Consider the following 16,883-nt stretch of genomic DNA (forward strand, 5'->3'; position numbering starts at 1 on the left):
CCGAGCAGTTGGGGGTTCGGTGCCTTGCTCAACAGCACCTCGGCAGTGCCCAGGAGATGAACTGGCACCTGTCTACCAACCAGTCCACACTCCATTCAAAGTACTGCTATCCATAACAAGACTTCAACCTCACGGACCTCTTAGTCTTGTCTCTCTTTCTTTGTCTGTTCTACATTCAAAATACAGTTTAGTTTCATTTGGACTGCTACTGTCCTGTGTCTGTAATTGGGAAAATGAGATGCTAAGACAATCTCAGAAGTTTAAATACTACCAGATAGATAGATAGATATTACATTTTTATTACAATTGAAAATCAATAGATTAACAAAAGAGTTTTATGTCTCTCTCTCTCTCTCTCTCTATATATATATATATATATACATCCATACATACATGCATAGATAGATAGATAGATAGATGAGGGCTCAGTATGGATCTTTACATAGGACGGTCAGCGATGCAAGGTGAAGCTTAAAGGGCGCTACACGGACCACATTTAAGGACGCACAGTGGGCGGGACTTACGCAGATTGACAGGTCCTGAGCAAATGAGACTTTAGAACTGTCGCTGTTGTGGAAAACGCCGACCAATCACAGTCAACAGAAGGACGGATCCCGGTAAACGTAAACGGCTGAAGAGTGAGGACTGCGGCGTTTAAAGAAACTTTCACAGTAAACCGTTTCAGTCGATTCACTGTCTCCATTTGCCAGCTAACGTTACATTCACAGGTTATTTCGACATTAGCTTTCAGAGGGAAAAGGTAAACATAATGATTTTGTCAAGGGCAGAGCATGTTTCAGTGTCAGTCTCTAAAAGAAACAGCACTTGAAACGTCCGTTCTTCGCGTCTTGTAATTACATTTTACTATTATTGCAATAATTATGCTGCCATTCATTTATCGTGGGATATGGAGAGCTGCTGCCCACGCACTTAGGACAAGGTTTGTGACCAAAGTTCAACCTCGATTTAAAACTAATTTACAAACGGACATCCTCTTTTTGTTTTAAAAAACATTTCCAACAATACTGTGGAGCCCAAGAATATAAAAAAGACAATCAAATGTTTTAAGATGAGTCAGAAATGTAACTGAATACATGAATAAATGCTGAAAATAGATATATGGCTGTATACCTTCAATCAGTTGGTCATAAAGGAGAAAATATTTGCAATGTCCCTTTACCACTTGATTAAATACGTACTCTACTATTTCAAGAAGAGTTTTTTTCTATTTTAACTCCATCTTAATGATTAAATTGACCGTCTGACATTTTCAGTTATGTTTTTGACTTGTCTGAAAATGTTTTATTACCTTTTATCAGTGTTGGTGCTCCAGTATATACAGGTTTGTCTCTATATAATATAATGTACAGCATGTCTGTGTACACACAAAAAACAACATCTTTGACCCATTATACAGTATAATCAGAGGTTCCAGTGTGTCTTAGTTTCAACATATCTCCACCAGAGGAACTCCACCTTGCAGATCCCTGTCCACCTGTGATGGAGGCCCAGTTGGACTGGCTGATGCTGAGACCATCTTTGCATTATCATCAGGCCATGGCAGGTGTGGAGTGGCTGTGGTGAGAGCCAGTGGTCCGGCCTCAGCTACAGCTCTGAGGTGTATGACCGGCCTCACATGCAGTCTGCCTCCTCCACGCACCGCCTTGTTACGCAGCATCACAGACCCCAAATCCAAAGAAATGCTGGACCGTGGACTGGTCCTCTGGTTCCCAGGTCTGTTCCCTTCCAATGCACACGCATTTTGTTTCTTTTTTATCACATTTTGGTGATTTCTAATGTGAATATAGTATTTTTCTTTCTTTTTTTACACATCATGGGACGCTTTCCCTCTCCCGCTAAAGGTTTTATCAATAAGAAAATGCTAATGCAGAGGGTGTTTAAAATACATTTAGTTTCATGTTCGAATTTGCCTTGCATTAGATTTTTATGTGTTTATAAATCATGAATATTAAAAGGTCGAGTGTGTACGATTTGGGGTGATCTGTAGGCAGAAATAGGATATAATATTCATAATGATGTTTTTTATTAGTGTATAATCCCCTGAAATTATTAGGTGGTCTTTAAACTTACTGCTAGATGCCACTAAATCCTACACACTGCTCCTTTAAAAAAAGTATCTGTAAGATGATTTTTATATAACTCTAAGCATGCAAGATTACTAGTAAATGGGATATAAAATAGGAAAGTGTGGTATGATACAGAGCGAAAAGTACAAACCCAATCCCGCCAACAGCACTACATGGGTGCCTGCTTGTTCCAGTAAAATCTCTGAGGTCTTCTGTCTTTCTTGTTGTAAATTACTCGGACGTAAAGATTTGGGGAAAAAAATCTAAATTGTGATTTTTTTTCTTTAAAACTGCCATTGCATTATTGGATATGATTCACAACATTTGAGGGAATTGTTATTCTTATTTTCATTAAAGAAGGTTTTTAAAATGATCACAGTGGGATTTTTGCGAGGATCTGTTCCTCACAAAGATTCTCTCTTTAGTCTGTAAAATACGATTTATAGTCCAGGACATCTCTGCAGCACCACAGCACTTAATTCAGAGTGGTATTTTTAAACATATTTTGCCTTTTGCAAATATTGCACAAGTTTACATTTAGACAAAAATCGGATTAATGCTTCAGCCCCATACATTACACATCTTTTGTTGTAAAGTGATAACACACCAGCTTGGTTGCTTAATATTTATGTCAAGACCATTTTCTCATTTTCAAAACACTGCCATTTGGAGTCACGAACCTACAAGCAAGAGATGATCTGTTTTAAGTTCATCGCAGTTTTAAGTCTTGTGAATATCTGAAGTTCTGTCAGTATCATCCACTTGTTTTTGTTCCTCCTGCACATTTAAATTCCTAAAAGCTCCTCAGACTGTGTTGTTGTGTCTCATGTGTTCATGTGTTTAGCTCCGCACAGTTTCACAGGAGAGGACTGTGTCGAGTTCCACATCCACGGTGGTGCTGCTGTCATCACTGCTGTCTTACAAGCCCTAGGTAACTTACAGATATCCTTATGTTTATGATAGAATATTATACAACTTCATATAATGCAGTATAACACACATACATACAGTGTCATATGATGCACCGTCACTCTGCATGGTGTTCATGGTATGTGTGTCTTCACAGCCTTGACTTCCCCCGCTGTAAGCCAGCATAACTAAACACAGTAACTGGTCGAGTCACGTAACTGTCAATCAATGTGACTTAAAAGAGAAAACTGACGCATGCATTCCTATTTCTAAGATACTTATAAAATGCTCCTTGGCAAGCGTGACAATCCCTCTTTGACTGACAAGTAATGTTTCACTGCAGTTTTGTCCCTGGTCTGCTAGAGGGCAGTATTGTATAAATTAAAAATGTAAATGAAAGCTTGTCACCAGTTAATGTAAGTTTATTGTTAATCAGGAATAATTAAATAAGAAAACAGAAATATTGTAGTTATAAAACAGTGATGAAAATGATTTGGCTGAATACTTATAACTGACTGATAACCAGCCAGTAAACAGAATATTTTGTTCCTGTTAGCGAATCATGGCCTACATTTGCCAAACAATTTGTGCGCTGTGTTGTCTCCTCCTGATGAGAAATTATTTTGAAAACAATGAAATCATAACCTCTTTAACCTGCACAGCTTTGCCTGTTTCCATTCCAAGTTAACCCTGAGTGACGTACTGACCCTGCATGTGTGTTGTGTGCATGGTGCATGCCCACATCGTGCCTCCCACATTCCTTCATGTTTGTATGTTGTGTGTTTGTGTGTGTGTTTCTCAGGAAGCGTGCCTGGCATGAGGCCTGCTGAAGCTGGAGAATTCACGCGGAGAGCCTTTCAAGCAGGGAAACTGGGTTTAACAGAGGTAGGTCAAGAAGAGCACATAAAACACACTGAGACAGATCTGTGCAGATCTGCATACCAAGAGCCCTTCGGAGTTTGAATTTTACAGGGTAAACACGGAATAAACAGGATCAGAAATGAACAGAGATTTCAAGTTCATGAAATGTCAACAGTGAAATGTATTTTTTTTGCCCTTTGAACACTTCTGTCATTGGACTGTCAAATAAGTCTACTGGGCTTCTGTAGATGGTGATTTTCTTTGAAAAGCAGCCAAGCATGCAGCCTTAAGCATTGATAGGAGGCTGTTCTGGATTTTCTTTTTACACAATATAACAGTTTATTAAGAATTATCAATGGGCAACGCAAATGTGTTTTTACAAGTCAATAAAATGTATCCTGGAAATAATCAAAATGCCTCCTTAAAGAATAGTTTGGATTGTTTGAATCAGGGTTGTATGAGATACTTATCCATAGTCTGTGCGTTGCCTACAGTAGTCGGTCGACACGCACCAAATTTGGAGACGCAGGACAAACTACAGCTATGGAAGCTAAGCAATGTACTGCTGTCGACAGGGCAGCAGCAAAATGTTATTTATATCTTAACCACCTAAAAAAACTGTCAGTTTAAGTGCACGCTATATTTAGTACATTTTCACAGTATTGTCTTGCCATCAAACAGGCCTTTATATTGGGGAACTGAAGCCGATATATCCATCTATGACCAGGACCAGCAACTCTTTGTTCTGCGAGGTAAAAAGTCTGGTGGTGTTGAAGAGCTCATAAATGGATACAACAGCTTAAGTTCCCCATCGGAAAAGGCTGGCTGATGACAAGGTAAAGCAGTGAAAATATTCAAAATAAAGCAGGATTTTTTGCCTTTTTTAGATGCTAAAATATGTTTAGCTGCTGACCCCGTCCACAGCAGTACAGTGTTTATCTTCCATAATGGCACTTCTGTCTGCTTCTCCAAACTAGTGTGCGCCGATCATCATCCACTGTGGGTAATACACTGACAATAGATAAGTGCCTCATATAAACCCACTTCAAAAAATCCAAACCATCCCTTTAAAATCCCATCAAGGGAGAAAACTTGCCTTCTTTGGTAAAAAACAAAACAAAAAAACGTCTATAATCAATGTGTTAAGAATTAAGATTTCCCTGAGAAAGAAATGTCTTGGACTTTGTAGCTGCAGCACTAAGAACATAAACGCTGTCTTAACAGTAGCAGGAGACAGTGGTAGTATATTATACATCTTAAACACAGCACCACATGTTTATAATACCATATAATCTATCCTGCAGATAACACATCATACACATAATGTTTGAGTGGAACAGTCAGAATGAAAACATCAGTGGTAGAAATGGATAAATAAAAACATGTAAAGCAGTCATAACTATATAAATCTCCTTGCAGGTTGAGGGGCTCGGCGATCTGATCCATGCTGAGACAGAGGCTCAGAGGAGACAGGCCCTCAGGCAGATGTCAGGAGAGCTGGGGCACCTTTATCAGGACTGGAGCCACAAACTGAAACGGGTAGGTCCGTACAGATACTGGTGGTGTAGACAGCGGTTGCCATCATCCAGCACAGGCAGGGTGATGTGAGAACAGATGTTTCCATCAGGACATCTGGAGCGCTGGGCTAATGTCGCGTTCAGACCAGGTGCGATAGATGCGATTAAATCGCAAGGAAAGCGAGTAACGCGCTGCTTTTATATATATATATATAAAATAAAAAAAAACAGATTTTATTGATGTTTGAATTGATGTTATTTAATTATGCATTTTATTTGTCAGGGAAAGTGCATATGGATAAACATTGCTGTAAATATGCCAGAATTAGCCAAAAGGCTAGTTTAATTGGTTTTCCCTGGCCAGGTGTAAAGTGGCATCCTAAAATCAAGACGCAGGTTTAAAACCATAGTTTACTGTAAAAACCTGTTTGTGTAATGGTACTCCAGTTTCTACACAAAGGTCAGTTGGGTGTTTGGAGACTGTGCATCTCTGTTTCTCAGACACTGCTGTTGGTTTTTACCTGATGTACTGTATGACTTGATTTGCTGGTGGTCTTCAAAATGACTTGATCTCAACCACTGTTATTCCTCCTAGAGCCTCAACCACAACCCCACCCAGACTTGTTTTTTAAAGTTTCAGGTGAGCAGGGAATTCAGTTGTTCTGTCTAATTCTCAGTTAGCTTGACAGCAGAAACAAGCCCCCTGGAGTTCTCCCCGGAGACACTTTGCCTGTGTTCGTCTGACATTTCTCAGAAAACAGTGTCTTGGAAATAACTTGTCTGTACTGTGCTGTAGGTCAGGCCTCAGTAGTTTCACACCTAAACATTGCTTTCTTTTTTTTCTTTTTTTTGTATCCCCATAGCTGCTTTTCCAACGCACTGTTGATGGATTGACTTATGGGAATCTGAGGCTTCCTGTTTTCATGTTGCCGTAGCACGTAGTGTAGTAATGAGAATCAAAATACAAGTCTGTGTGGTACATCTGTTTATTCATGTAAACAGGATTGGACCAGGATGCAAATGAAATTAAATAGACTGGATTTATTTTCACCACACTAAAGGGAAAATCCATCCTGGGATATCAATAAATGGTTTTGCAGGTATATCAATTGATGATGTTTGTTAGAAAAAATAAAATAAACGTAAAAAAAAAATTACGATTGAAATATAATTTTGTGTGAAGTACAATAGTCTCTTCACTAAACCTGATAATTGAAATTAGTTGGGTTTGTAATGTAATTGATCATATATTTAATAATATAACATAATTGCATGATTTGTCTTGACTCAACTCACTTTTGTGCTTTTTTCTTCTAATTTTCCACTGCAGATAGTACCCCCAACTGTATGGCATAGATTTGCGGACTGCCATTTTAAAAAACCTGGATCAAGTGAATAAAAAAATAATTTATTGATGGTAGCTTGGCTGTTTAAAAATCACTTAGGTTAGGCTCCAAATAGTCTAAAATTTCTAGACTAATTCAGCTCCAGCAAGTTTTTTTTTAAAAATAAAGCACCTTCTTGTAATGTGCTGTTGTTCCATCTTTATTCACACATTTAATGTTTTTCCATCTCAGAACATCTGGATTTGTAATGTTTTGGATGGATTAAAGATGAATTATACCACTCACAGCTGCTGTATATCTTAAGACAGGCACACAATAAAGACATTGATCTATGCTGTGCACCAGTATTGTTTTTCTTATCTGTACAGTATCCTGTACTGTACACTGTATGAATAGATAGAAGGGTCAGAAAGTTGAGTCAGTCTCGAAGTTAAGATAAATTAGAGTGAGAGGAAGAATGAACTGTACTTTTCACATTAGGGGGTCAGTGACCTTCCTGATGCTGAACGCTCCATACAGCTTGTGTCATATTTTTTAATGATCACACCAGGACACATGGTTAAAGGCTTTCAGTAGACGTACACATGTTTCTTCAACATTAAATCTTCTGAATCACTGAAAACCTCAGTAGCTTTTAGCAGAGTGGAGCTCCTCACTGGTGTCTGAGAGCATTATCAGCTCAGCCATTATACACAGTACATTACTTCCTAGTTAAAAGATCATTAAAAGACAGTGACAGTCACAGAAATAATGATAATCTGATTAATCATTCGTAAATAAGTGGCTGCTGAGCTAATAACCTTAAGTGCTCTGCTATATCAGCTAGTTTTGTACTGAACTGAACTTATAACAGACGTATTGAACTGTGCTGACGAACGTTTCAGCTGCAGGAATAATGATACGAGATAGCAACGTTTTTTGTTTATTTATTGCTTTGCAGTCATCCAAAGCACTGTCTGTATTTGTGTTAACTTTCAGCATACAGTAAATATATATATATATATATATTAGCCTATTCAGGCCTTTCTTTATCAGGAAAGCTGAAGAGTGGCAAGAAACGGGGAGAGAGAGAGAGAGAGAGAGGGGACGACATGCACCAAAAGGTTGCAGGTCAGAGTCGGAACTGGCCGCTGCGGCGAGGACTTTCAGCCTTTCACTTTCCGTATATGGGGCGCCTGCTCTAACCACTGAGCCACCATGCGCCCCACTTTCTACATTGTACTTTTACGTTCATTAATAAGACTTCTGAATATGCTTATTCCACTGATAGGGTGGCATAAGTGTTCCAATGCCTGTCTGGTTCACATCTAATCCTGACTGTGGGTCAGTTTTCCTTTCACATCTTGTTGAGGCGGTTCAGAGCAGCAGGTCACTGACTGCAGATGAATTCTTCAACTAAATGGATGCAGGCCAAACCCTCCTCTGCTGTAAACTGTTTTGAAGAGTAAAGACCAGGGATATTTGAAGAGTTTGGCACCAGATCTGACCGACCGGTCCAGGTGGTCTCCCTTGAGAAACTCTGTTGAGCTGCTTGTCCGCGGCTTTCTCAGGACCTGGAAGCAATTTGAACGCCCTTATTTTGGACTCAGATTTCTGGGAATCCCTTTCATCAGATGTATACCTCCTGTACGATGCGAGGGGTCAAAGCCTAATTTGACACCCAAACAATGCAGTTTTTTAACCGTTGGCTTCCCACTTTTGTGAATGTAGTATGGGAGTCGGACGCTTCCTGTTTTTGTGCAGCTATACAACTATTGTGTTTATTTTTTTACTCGTCAGTCAAGATACTAATCGCTGCGAAAACACCGAAGCTTATCTATATATACTGTTTATATATTCTACGTAATTTCATATTGACTTTTAAGAAATTCTGAAAATGTTTTAAAACGAGTTTGAATATCTTTTATATATTCTGACTAAAAATGAGGGTGCACAGTATTATATTAACAGCTATGGAACCGGCAAGATAAACTGTACACAGGCTGCATTTTTACCATCACATTTTCTCTGCTGGCTCCTCACCTTTTGACACTTCACTATGTTAATAAACATTATAACTAGAAAAATACTTAACTTTATTTTTGAGAATCCCCAGTTATTGATTTTGATATTTTCAGGGGGTCCACGGTGTGAATTTCACACTAATTTCAGCCTCTTCCCTTCTGTTCTCTCTGCTTTGTGTTGCACAGTGTCTGGCTCATGTTGAGGCCTTCATTGACTTCAGTGAGGATGAACTCATTGAGGATGGAGTCTTAAACCAAGGTATGTTGACACTCTGTTGTCTTAACTGGAGGACAAATAACAGAACGGTCATCCCTTGGGCTCTCAGAGGGCTCTGTTTCTCTCTGAGGAGAGGAGTTAGGCTGGCTTTCCTGTTTGGATCTTCAACTGGCCACGGTGTGCGTCTGCTGCACTGTGGGGAGAAGCCATAGACATCAAACTGTTTAAAAGACAATTTCCTTTTAGGAAGTGTGGAGAGAAGGCCAGGGGGGACAGTACAGGCATTCGTCTTGCCTTCAAAGCCAACCTGACATGTCGCTCACAGGAATAGTGCTGTCAGCATCAACGTACAGTCCAACTGTTCTCTCTGTGCCCAGGTTTCGTGTGTGTGTGTGTGTGTGTGTGTGTGTGTGTGTGTGTGTGTGTGTGTGTGTGTGTGTGTGTGTGTGTGTGTGTGTGTGTGTGTGTGTGTGTGTGTGTGTGTGTGTGTGTGTGTGTGTGTGTGTGTGTGTGTGTGTGTGTGTGTGTGTGTGTGTGTGTGTGTGTGTGTGTGTGTGTGTGTGTGTGTGTTCCCCTTGAGTCTGTCGCCTGCTGTCTGGCACTGGCAGAAGCCTTAGATGTTGTGAAGTTTCGACACAATAAAGCCTAAGAACGATGTGTTTGTTTTGGTGGCACGGAATGTGGGCTCACACCACAGAGCGGGAAATAATAATAGACTCATTTCCAAAAATAGAAAACCTGGCATGGATACTTTCCATGGCCACCTGCAGCAAATTACATGTTTTTATAGCTGAAGTTTTCCACGTTCGATGAATTAGTGTTCCTGAGTCAATCAGGAGTCTCAAGAAAAAGTAGGTATTGATGTTGCATCGTATTGTGAAAAGCATTTTTCCGTTTTCGTCACATGCAGAGACAGACAGGTCCATGACCCATTTTTCATCCAGACGAATGGTGTCAGACACCGGATAGGTTTTTTTTACTTCAAAGGAAAATTCCTTTGACATGGCCATGACAGTGAAGTTGAATACGAAATCTTTGTCACATCCTGCTCCCTTCTCAGTCTTTATCTCCCTCTCAACCTCCACAGTGGACAGATCGGTGTGTGATCTGCAAGCGGAGATGGAGCGCCACCTACAGGATGAAAGGAGGGGTGAGCGGCTACGCAGCGGAGTCCAGGTCGTTATCGCAGGAGCCACCAATGCAGGGAAAAGTAGCCTCCTTAACACACTCTGTAAGAGAGCAAAGAAAACCAGCGCACACACACACACACACACACACACACGCACGCACATCGTAAAGGGATTAACATTGAATATAACTTAATATCTTCTAAACATAGACCTTACTGTTGAGTCATACCACTGTTAGCCATGGTTTGGGAGGGAAACAATGCAACATCCGTCATACTATAAGCAGCATGGACTTGTGAAATGTGTTTTATTCGATTAAAATGCAAATACTTTGCTCCGTCCTCAGAAAGGGAAAAAAATAGGTTTCCTTGACAAAACTGAAGATTTTGAGCTGTCTGACTTTGAAGTAAAGTTACCTTCAACTCAGACAATCAGTGTTCAGTTTTAAAATGAGGAAAAAACAATTTCATCAGAAGCGGTTCTTCTTTTTACATAATTTAGCAAAAGATTTGAAAAGCTGTCGCCAAAACAATCTTTCTCCAAGCTGCATTAGACGCGTCTGGAACTTTTGATCAAATCACACAATCTTCCTCAGCAGATGGAGTTTGCCCAGTTGACAGATTGACACATTTGTAGCACAAAAGGAAAAACAACACTGCGTCCAGACCGTTCTAAACAGTCACATACACGCTCGCCTCACTGGGAACAACTGAATAAAGACACTGGCGCTTGGGAAAAAAATGCTATGTGGGCACAGGCTCTTGTGGATTTTGGGGTTAGGTTGTTTCTGGCTGGACCGCAGGGCGAGGGCCAGCTCTAAGAATGGGAAGAATCAGCGGATTCACTTCCTCCCTGTTTTAATGCACTGACTTAGATGCACTGGCAGATGAACAGCAACCAATGACTAATCTAGAATAAAAATAATTCAAAATACCATGAATGTTATATTGTTACATTTATTAAATGAATGCAGCCCTTGATTCATTGTCTCAACTTAACGATGTTGTGTGAATTCTACTTCAGTACAGTAAATCTGTCTAATTTCCAGATACAGATTTAATTCAGATGGACACTGGTTGTGAAACAGTAACGATAAAAATAAAAATTGCAGTGTTCAGTTTTCTCACTCTTAATCAGTTCTTCAGTTGTTTATCCACGCTTGGTGTCAAAGTAATGAACCCCTTGTTTATGGTTTAAGGTTGTGTTTGTTTAGGACACTGTATCCTTAAATCATTTAGGATCACTCTATATAAACTATCCAGAGAGGGTGCTTGGCAGGGTCTACTCACAGCTTCCTATCAGAATAATAGACGTATTTATCAAACTTCAGATAAAATCCTGATATCATTTCCTCTTCTAATTAGTCTTCCCTGTGGCCTGGGCTCACACCCAGTCAGCACAGACAAGTATTGATGAGCAGGCAGTGTTATTTGATGTTGGACACATAAGCGTGGTCAGCCAAGTTCTTGGATAAAGAACAAAGAAAAGATGACATAATATCTTCGGTTGTGCAGAACTTTATCAGCCTCATTTAGAAAACTCTACACCTACTAGAGTGCAACTGGTGTGTCAAATGGTTAATATTATAGGCCAATATTTGATTATCATAGAAAAAAATGCCAACATAATGTAGAAAAACAAGCTTGAAACAAATTACAATAATGTCATGATCACAGAGTTCATCCTTATTCATTATTTATAACCGTGTAACAAGAAAAAGGCGTGCTTTTGTTTGAGATAATGACACCAGCTTTCAGAAAATACGTTTAACCAATTAAACTGCTTGACTTTTTTAGAGGGATTAATTCTACAATGTATGAGTCTGATCATCATCATTACCCCACAGTTACTTTTGGTCTGTAGTTTTGTTTGGGTATGGAAGAATGACTCTAATGATATTCTATATTTTTCTAAATGTCAAAAAATGACCGTGGAACGACTAAAACGAACAATGAATTTATCATGAAAACAAGTATTGTCTGTGTAGGCAAAGACTGATATATTCACTGGAGCCCTAGATGTGTAGTAATCAGCCGCTGAAAAAAGTCCCCAACCATAAGGGATGGATTACTGAACATCGGGGGGATCAGGGGTCCTCTTGACTCGCAAAATGTTGCTGAAAAAATTACTAAAGAGATGCTAAACAACCACAAAGAGAGACTAGATGACTGTAAATAGACACAACATGACCAAAAACATACACATAATGACTACAAATGATCCACAAAGTGACTAAAAATGACCTGCAGAAGACTAAAAATAGATGCAAAACGAGTAGACAAGTAGACTCTTGAGACTCTTTGATTTTGGGTGTCTTGTTCCTATGTAGACAGAGTGGAGGACCTCTTACATGTCTGTACCTTGAGCCCACTGTCTCATAATCTGAAAGCTACAGGCCCAGCTGTTTAAGGAAATATTTATCATTTTTCAGTAGAAACTAACAAACTGACTAAACTGACAATAAGAAAGCTAGACAATATTGTCCTTGAATATTTTTATATCCAGGCCAGAGACCTGCGGCCATTGTGTCTCCCATTGCTGGCACCACCAGGGACGTGGTAGAGACGGCACTGGACATCGGTGGATTTCCCGTCCTCTTGAGCGACACAGCCGGACTCAGAGAGAGCCCGGACCTGGTGGAGAGAGAGGGGGTCCGCCGAGCTCGAGAAAGGTAGGAGGAAGCCATTTTATTTTAAATATTCCCCCACAAAAAATGTAATTTAGCTTTAAAATTTTAATGAAGCAGACCAAAAAACTTCTAATGTAATCCAAATGAACGCTGGTGTTTGGAATATTTGAGCTACAGCATAGTCGAGTGCATGTGATGTACAACATTCACATGTGTATAATATAACACAAAACAAGTTAGCCGGACCAGCAATCGAATATGTCCTTGAACACAAAGAAAGGAAGGAATAAGTCATTGCTTTTCCCATGAACACCTTGCTATATTTTTGTAATGTCTATGGAACCTCCCAAGTTTATATTATTGCTGAGCCATAGTTATAAATACACGGGACAAACACTCTCAGGAGGTTGCATAATGAAGAGCCTCCTTTCCTTGTTGTAGAGTATTTATCATTAAGAGGTTCTTCGTGTGTGGTGTGCAGAATGTACATATACGGCAATTCACTGACAGCTGCTTCCACTGTTTACAGCAGGGAAGAATAGCAGTACTTGCAGTGCTCGTCATCACAGTTTTATCATATACAAACAGGCAAACAGACAACCAGACGAACAGGCACACTGGCACATACAAACAATATTAAATCAATTTTTATCCACAGACGTGTTTTACTACATGATTAGTTGGCTTAACAACACCCACCCACATTGGTTATTACTGGTAATACATTTAGAGGTGAAAGTAAAGTTTCCAGTCTTTGCACTTAGTGATAAAAGCAATGCTTTATAAACCTTTAAGTGTTTAGTCATTACAGTGTGTTGCTGACACACCTGGCAGTTGACAGTTAATAGGGCTTCAGTCTAGAGAATTTAAGGACTTCAGCACATGTTTAATATAAATTATGACAATATTCATGCCAAAAAACCAAATGCTCTTCTGTTCCTGGCAGCGGATAAAACATCCGAAACACAGCAATTAGGTGTCACACAACTACATGTGACCAATATCAATTCACTTTGTTAGATATTTATGGAGACTTGTCGCACATATTCACCCTGAAAGAATACTATTAAACATGTATTTCATTAAATAAATGTATTTTCAAAATCTAAAGATTGCTTGGTAACACATGCTGCAGGGAAATCTGATGAAAAACATCAATGAAATCCAGACGAAGATGTGACTACAAAAATACTGTTTACAGAGAAGACATGCTATAACTCCTTTACTGTTTGTTTAAGTTATTTGGGCGGCCCGGTGCCTCTATAGGAAGGGTGGGCAGTTCTACGGGGAACTTTTTGTGCAGGGAGCAGGTCAGATGCTTGTGACCTGGGTCACTACAGGAAGGACGTGGTGAGTACAAGCATCCGCCGGTGCTGCTAACCGAACAGTGGAACCAAGGTGCAGGAGTATTTAAAGTGAATACCATCAAGATGAATTCATTAAAAATAAATCACTGCCATTATTCGTAGTATTTGTGGAGCTTACCACAGAGCACAGAGGCAAATCCGGACTCTTAGCTGTCAGCTGTGTCACCTGCAGTTGTTGGAAATCGCTCGTTATAATTTTGCAGTGCAGTTATTCGGTCATAAAACAAAATATTATTATACAGTATAAGTATTGGAAAATTTAAGTAGATATGACAACCAGAAGGTAGAACAGTGGAATGAGTGTGGACAACCGTCCTTAACTAAAGTGCAGCCTTTTAGAATATAACAGTACTAATATTTTTCAGTCAAAAGCAACTGGACTTGGTTATTTGTCTAGGAAGATGTTTCACTTCTCATCCAAGAGGCTTCATCAGTTCATGTACGCATCTGACCAGGCTGGGACTGGTCAGATGCGATGAGAGGTGAAACGTCTTCCTAGACAAATAACCAAGTCCAGTTGCTTTTGACTGAAATTGCCTTGGGGATACAATGACCTGGCCAAATGAGAATATTCACAGGCTAACAGTACTAGTAATAGTTTAAGAAGTATGTTCTAATATTGTGATATCTGTTCCCAGCAGTACACCAACCTCCTGTCTCTAGATCAGAGTAATTTGATATAAAGTGTGAGAAATCCCACAGAGTTCTTGACAAAATGCTGTTGTTATGAATAATTCCAAAAGTTGAGGCTGCTTTCTTTTTTTTCCAGAGTGGAGCTGGCCGATCTGACCCTGGTGGTTGTGGACTGTTCTCATATGCCCTCCGATGCACAGCAAGTGGCAGCCTTCCTTCAGGGGCACCTCAGGAGTGTTCTGCCGAGCCAGGAGCTGCCTGAGACAGGTATAATAACCTTGTAACCTCATCTACTGCTGCTACACCTGGACTGTCAGCTGCGTTTTCAACCATATTTCCACACCAATCAACATGAACATTTATATGTTGGCAGTTGTCCTAGAATGAGTTTTTAAATGTAAATGCTCATGATGCACACTGATCAGTCTTTTTTATGGACTTATACACATACTATTATGACTTTTTATGACAAACTATATGACATTTTTTATAACTTTGTCCTTTTTATGACATTTGTTATGACCTACTCTATTAGGACTTTTTTTATGACATACTAGACTTTTTGACATAATGGGCATGGGCTGCATGAGCTGCGTTTCTATGGATATGCATGCCGTATGTGTACCATTATCGGATAATTATCAATTTGAAACTGGCCAAGCTTCATCAAACACGGATTGAACATGTATGCTTTTTAGCTCAAGAATGCAATTTATTGTGAAATCAGTTGCTCAGTTACCGCTCCATCCTGCATTATTAAACGGCTGGGGAGCAATTCAAAGATTTCTTGCATGGATATATAAAAAAAAAGAAATCTCTGTGCCTGAGGGACTAATAGTTGAGTCATGGTGATTGATCAACATTTTTCCTTCTTCCTTTGTTACTGCAGCATTCCCTGCAGACAGGTTTCTCCTTGTGCTGAATAAAATTGACCTGTTGCCTGAGGAGCAGAGGCAGAAGCTGGACAAGGAGCTGAGACGGGTCTCTGGACTCCCTCCGGTTTGTCTGATCTCTTGCCACAATAATGAAGGACTACAGGACTTCCTCACGGTGCTGCACAGCAGTGTCAAGACTCTGTGAGTTGCTCCAATTTAAAATGTTTTCTTGTGCAAGACTGAATGTTTCATTTAAATGTTGTATCAGAAAGATCGATGCATTTATACAAACCAGCATGTGTATGTCAGCATGGATAATTGCACATGCACCTGTTATTGATGATCTTTTTGTAGCCTAAAATGACCTTTATCCGAACCTAAATACACTACTGCAATGAACTTTGTGGCATTAAAACTATAAAACCTGGCATAATATATTTATTTAAGTACAAAAAAACGTTATATTTACATTATTATTTGTTTTATTTTTCAATGCGGCTTCTACCTCACAGATTTTTTTTGCACAATTTGTATGTTTTTAAGATTCAGACATTTTTTAAATCCTATTTAGACAAAAAGAATGAAACAAAAACGCAGACTTTTTTTCTGCTGTAAATGGTTTTCAACTTTTCTAAAGTACAAAATAATGAGTTTCTGGTTCATTCTGTTATCTAACTTCCTCTCTAGGTGTGGCGACCCTCTGTCTGGTGGCCCTACCCTGACCCAGGCACGCCACAGGGCCCACCTGCAGCAGTGTTTTGCGGCTCTGGCTCAGTACCAACGCTACCGTGACATCGACCTCGCTCTGGCAGCTGAAGGTGTCCGGTTGGCTCTCACCAGCCTGGGCCGGATCACTGGACGTGTCGGGGCAGAGGAGATCCTGGATATCATCTTCAAAGACTTCTGCATTGGAAAATAGCTGGATGAGTATCAGCAAAAACATAAAATACACGTAATATTAACCCAGAGAGGAAGGCTGCATTCTTGATCGGTCCCAGAGTATAGGTAAAGAAAATGAGTCCAAAAGGGCACTGCCTCGGCATTATGCCAGGCTTCGAGGCACAGCAAGAGTGAAAAGAATAAAAATCATGTTCTTGGCTGCAGGGTCACTCTGCTCCCAAGACACAGCAATCTTTGTTTTCTGTGGATACTCTTTAACAGACTGAAATAGTTTTAACGTGATGACAGGTGCCTCGGAGGCCCCATGTGCTGGACAAGTGTTTGGCAAGTCTTGAGTCATAATTTAAGAATAGCTTCTGAAAGACTTTGATAGGCGAACATCGGGCTCTTGGGTCGCAACATACTGCAA

The 16,883-nt window shown here is 39.9% G+C and overlaps 1 protein-coding gene across 1 annotated transcript; it reads left to right on the forward strand.

Annotated features, from left to right (window-relative positions):
* Positions 1-881: 881 nt before the first annotated feature.
* Positions 882-16,632, forward strand: gtpbp3 (GTP binding protein 3, mitochondrial; the record flags this gene model as incomplete). Its single annotated transcript, XM_083911235.1, has 11 exons — positions 882-940; positions 1,466-1,734; positions 2,932-3,018; positions 3,799-3,881; positions 5,277-5,396; positions 8,910-8,982; positions 10,028-10,171; positions 12,576-12,741; positions 14,836-14,966; positions 15,589-15,775; positions 16,262-16,632. The coding sequence occupies 11 exons, from the start codon at positions 882-884 to the stop codon at positions 16,491-16,493; spliced, it is 1,551 nt and encodes a 516-aa protein (XP_083767361.1). The 3' UTR covers positions 16,494-16,632.
* Between the last annotated feature and the right edge of the window lie 251 nt (positions 16,633-16,883).

This window comes from Echiichthys vipera (assembly GCF_963691815.1).
Source record: "Echiichthys vipera genome assembly, chromosome: 3".
NCBI classification, from domain to species: domain Eukaryota; kingdom Metazoa; phylum Chordata; class Actinopteri; order Perciformes; family Trachinidae; genus Echiichthys; species Echiichthys vipera.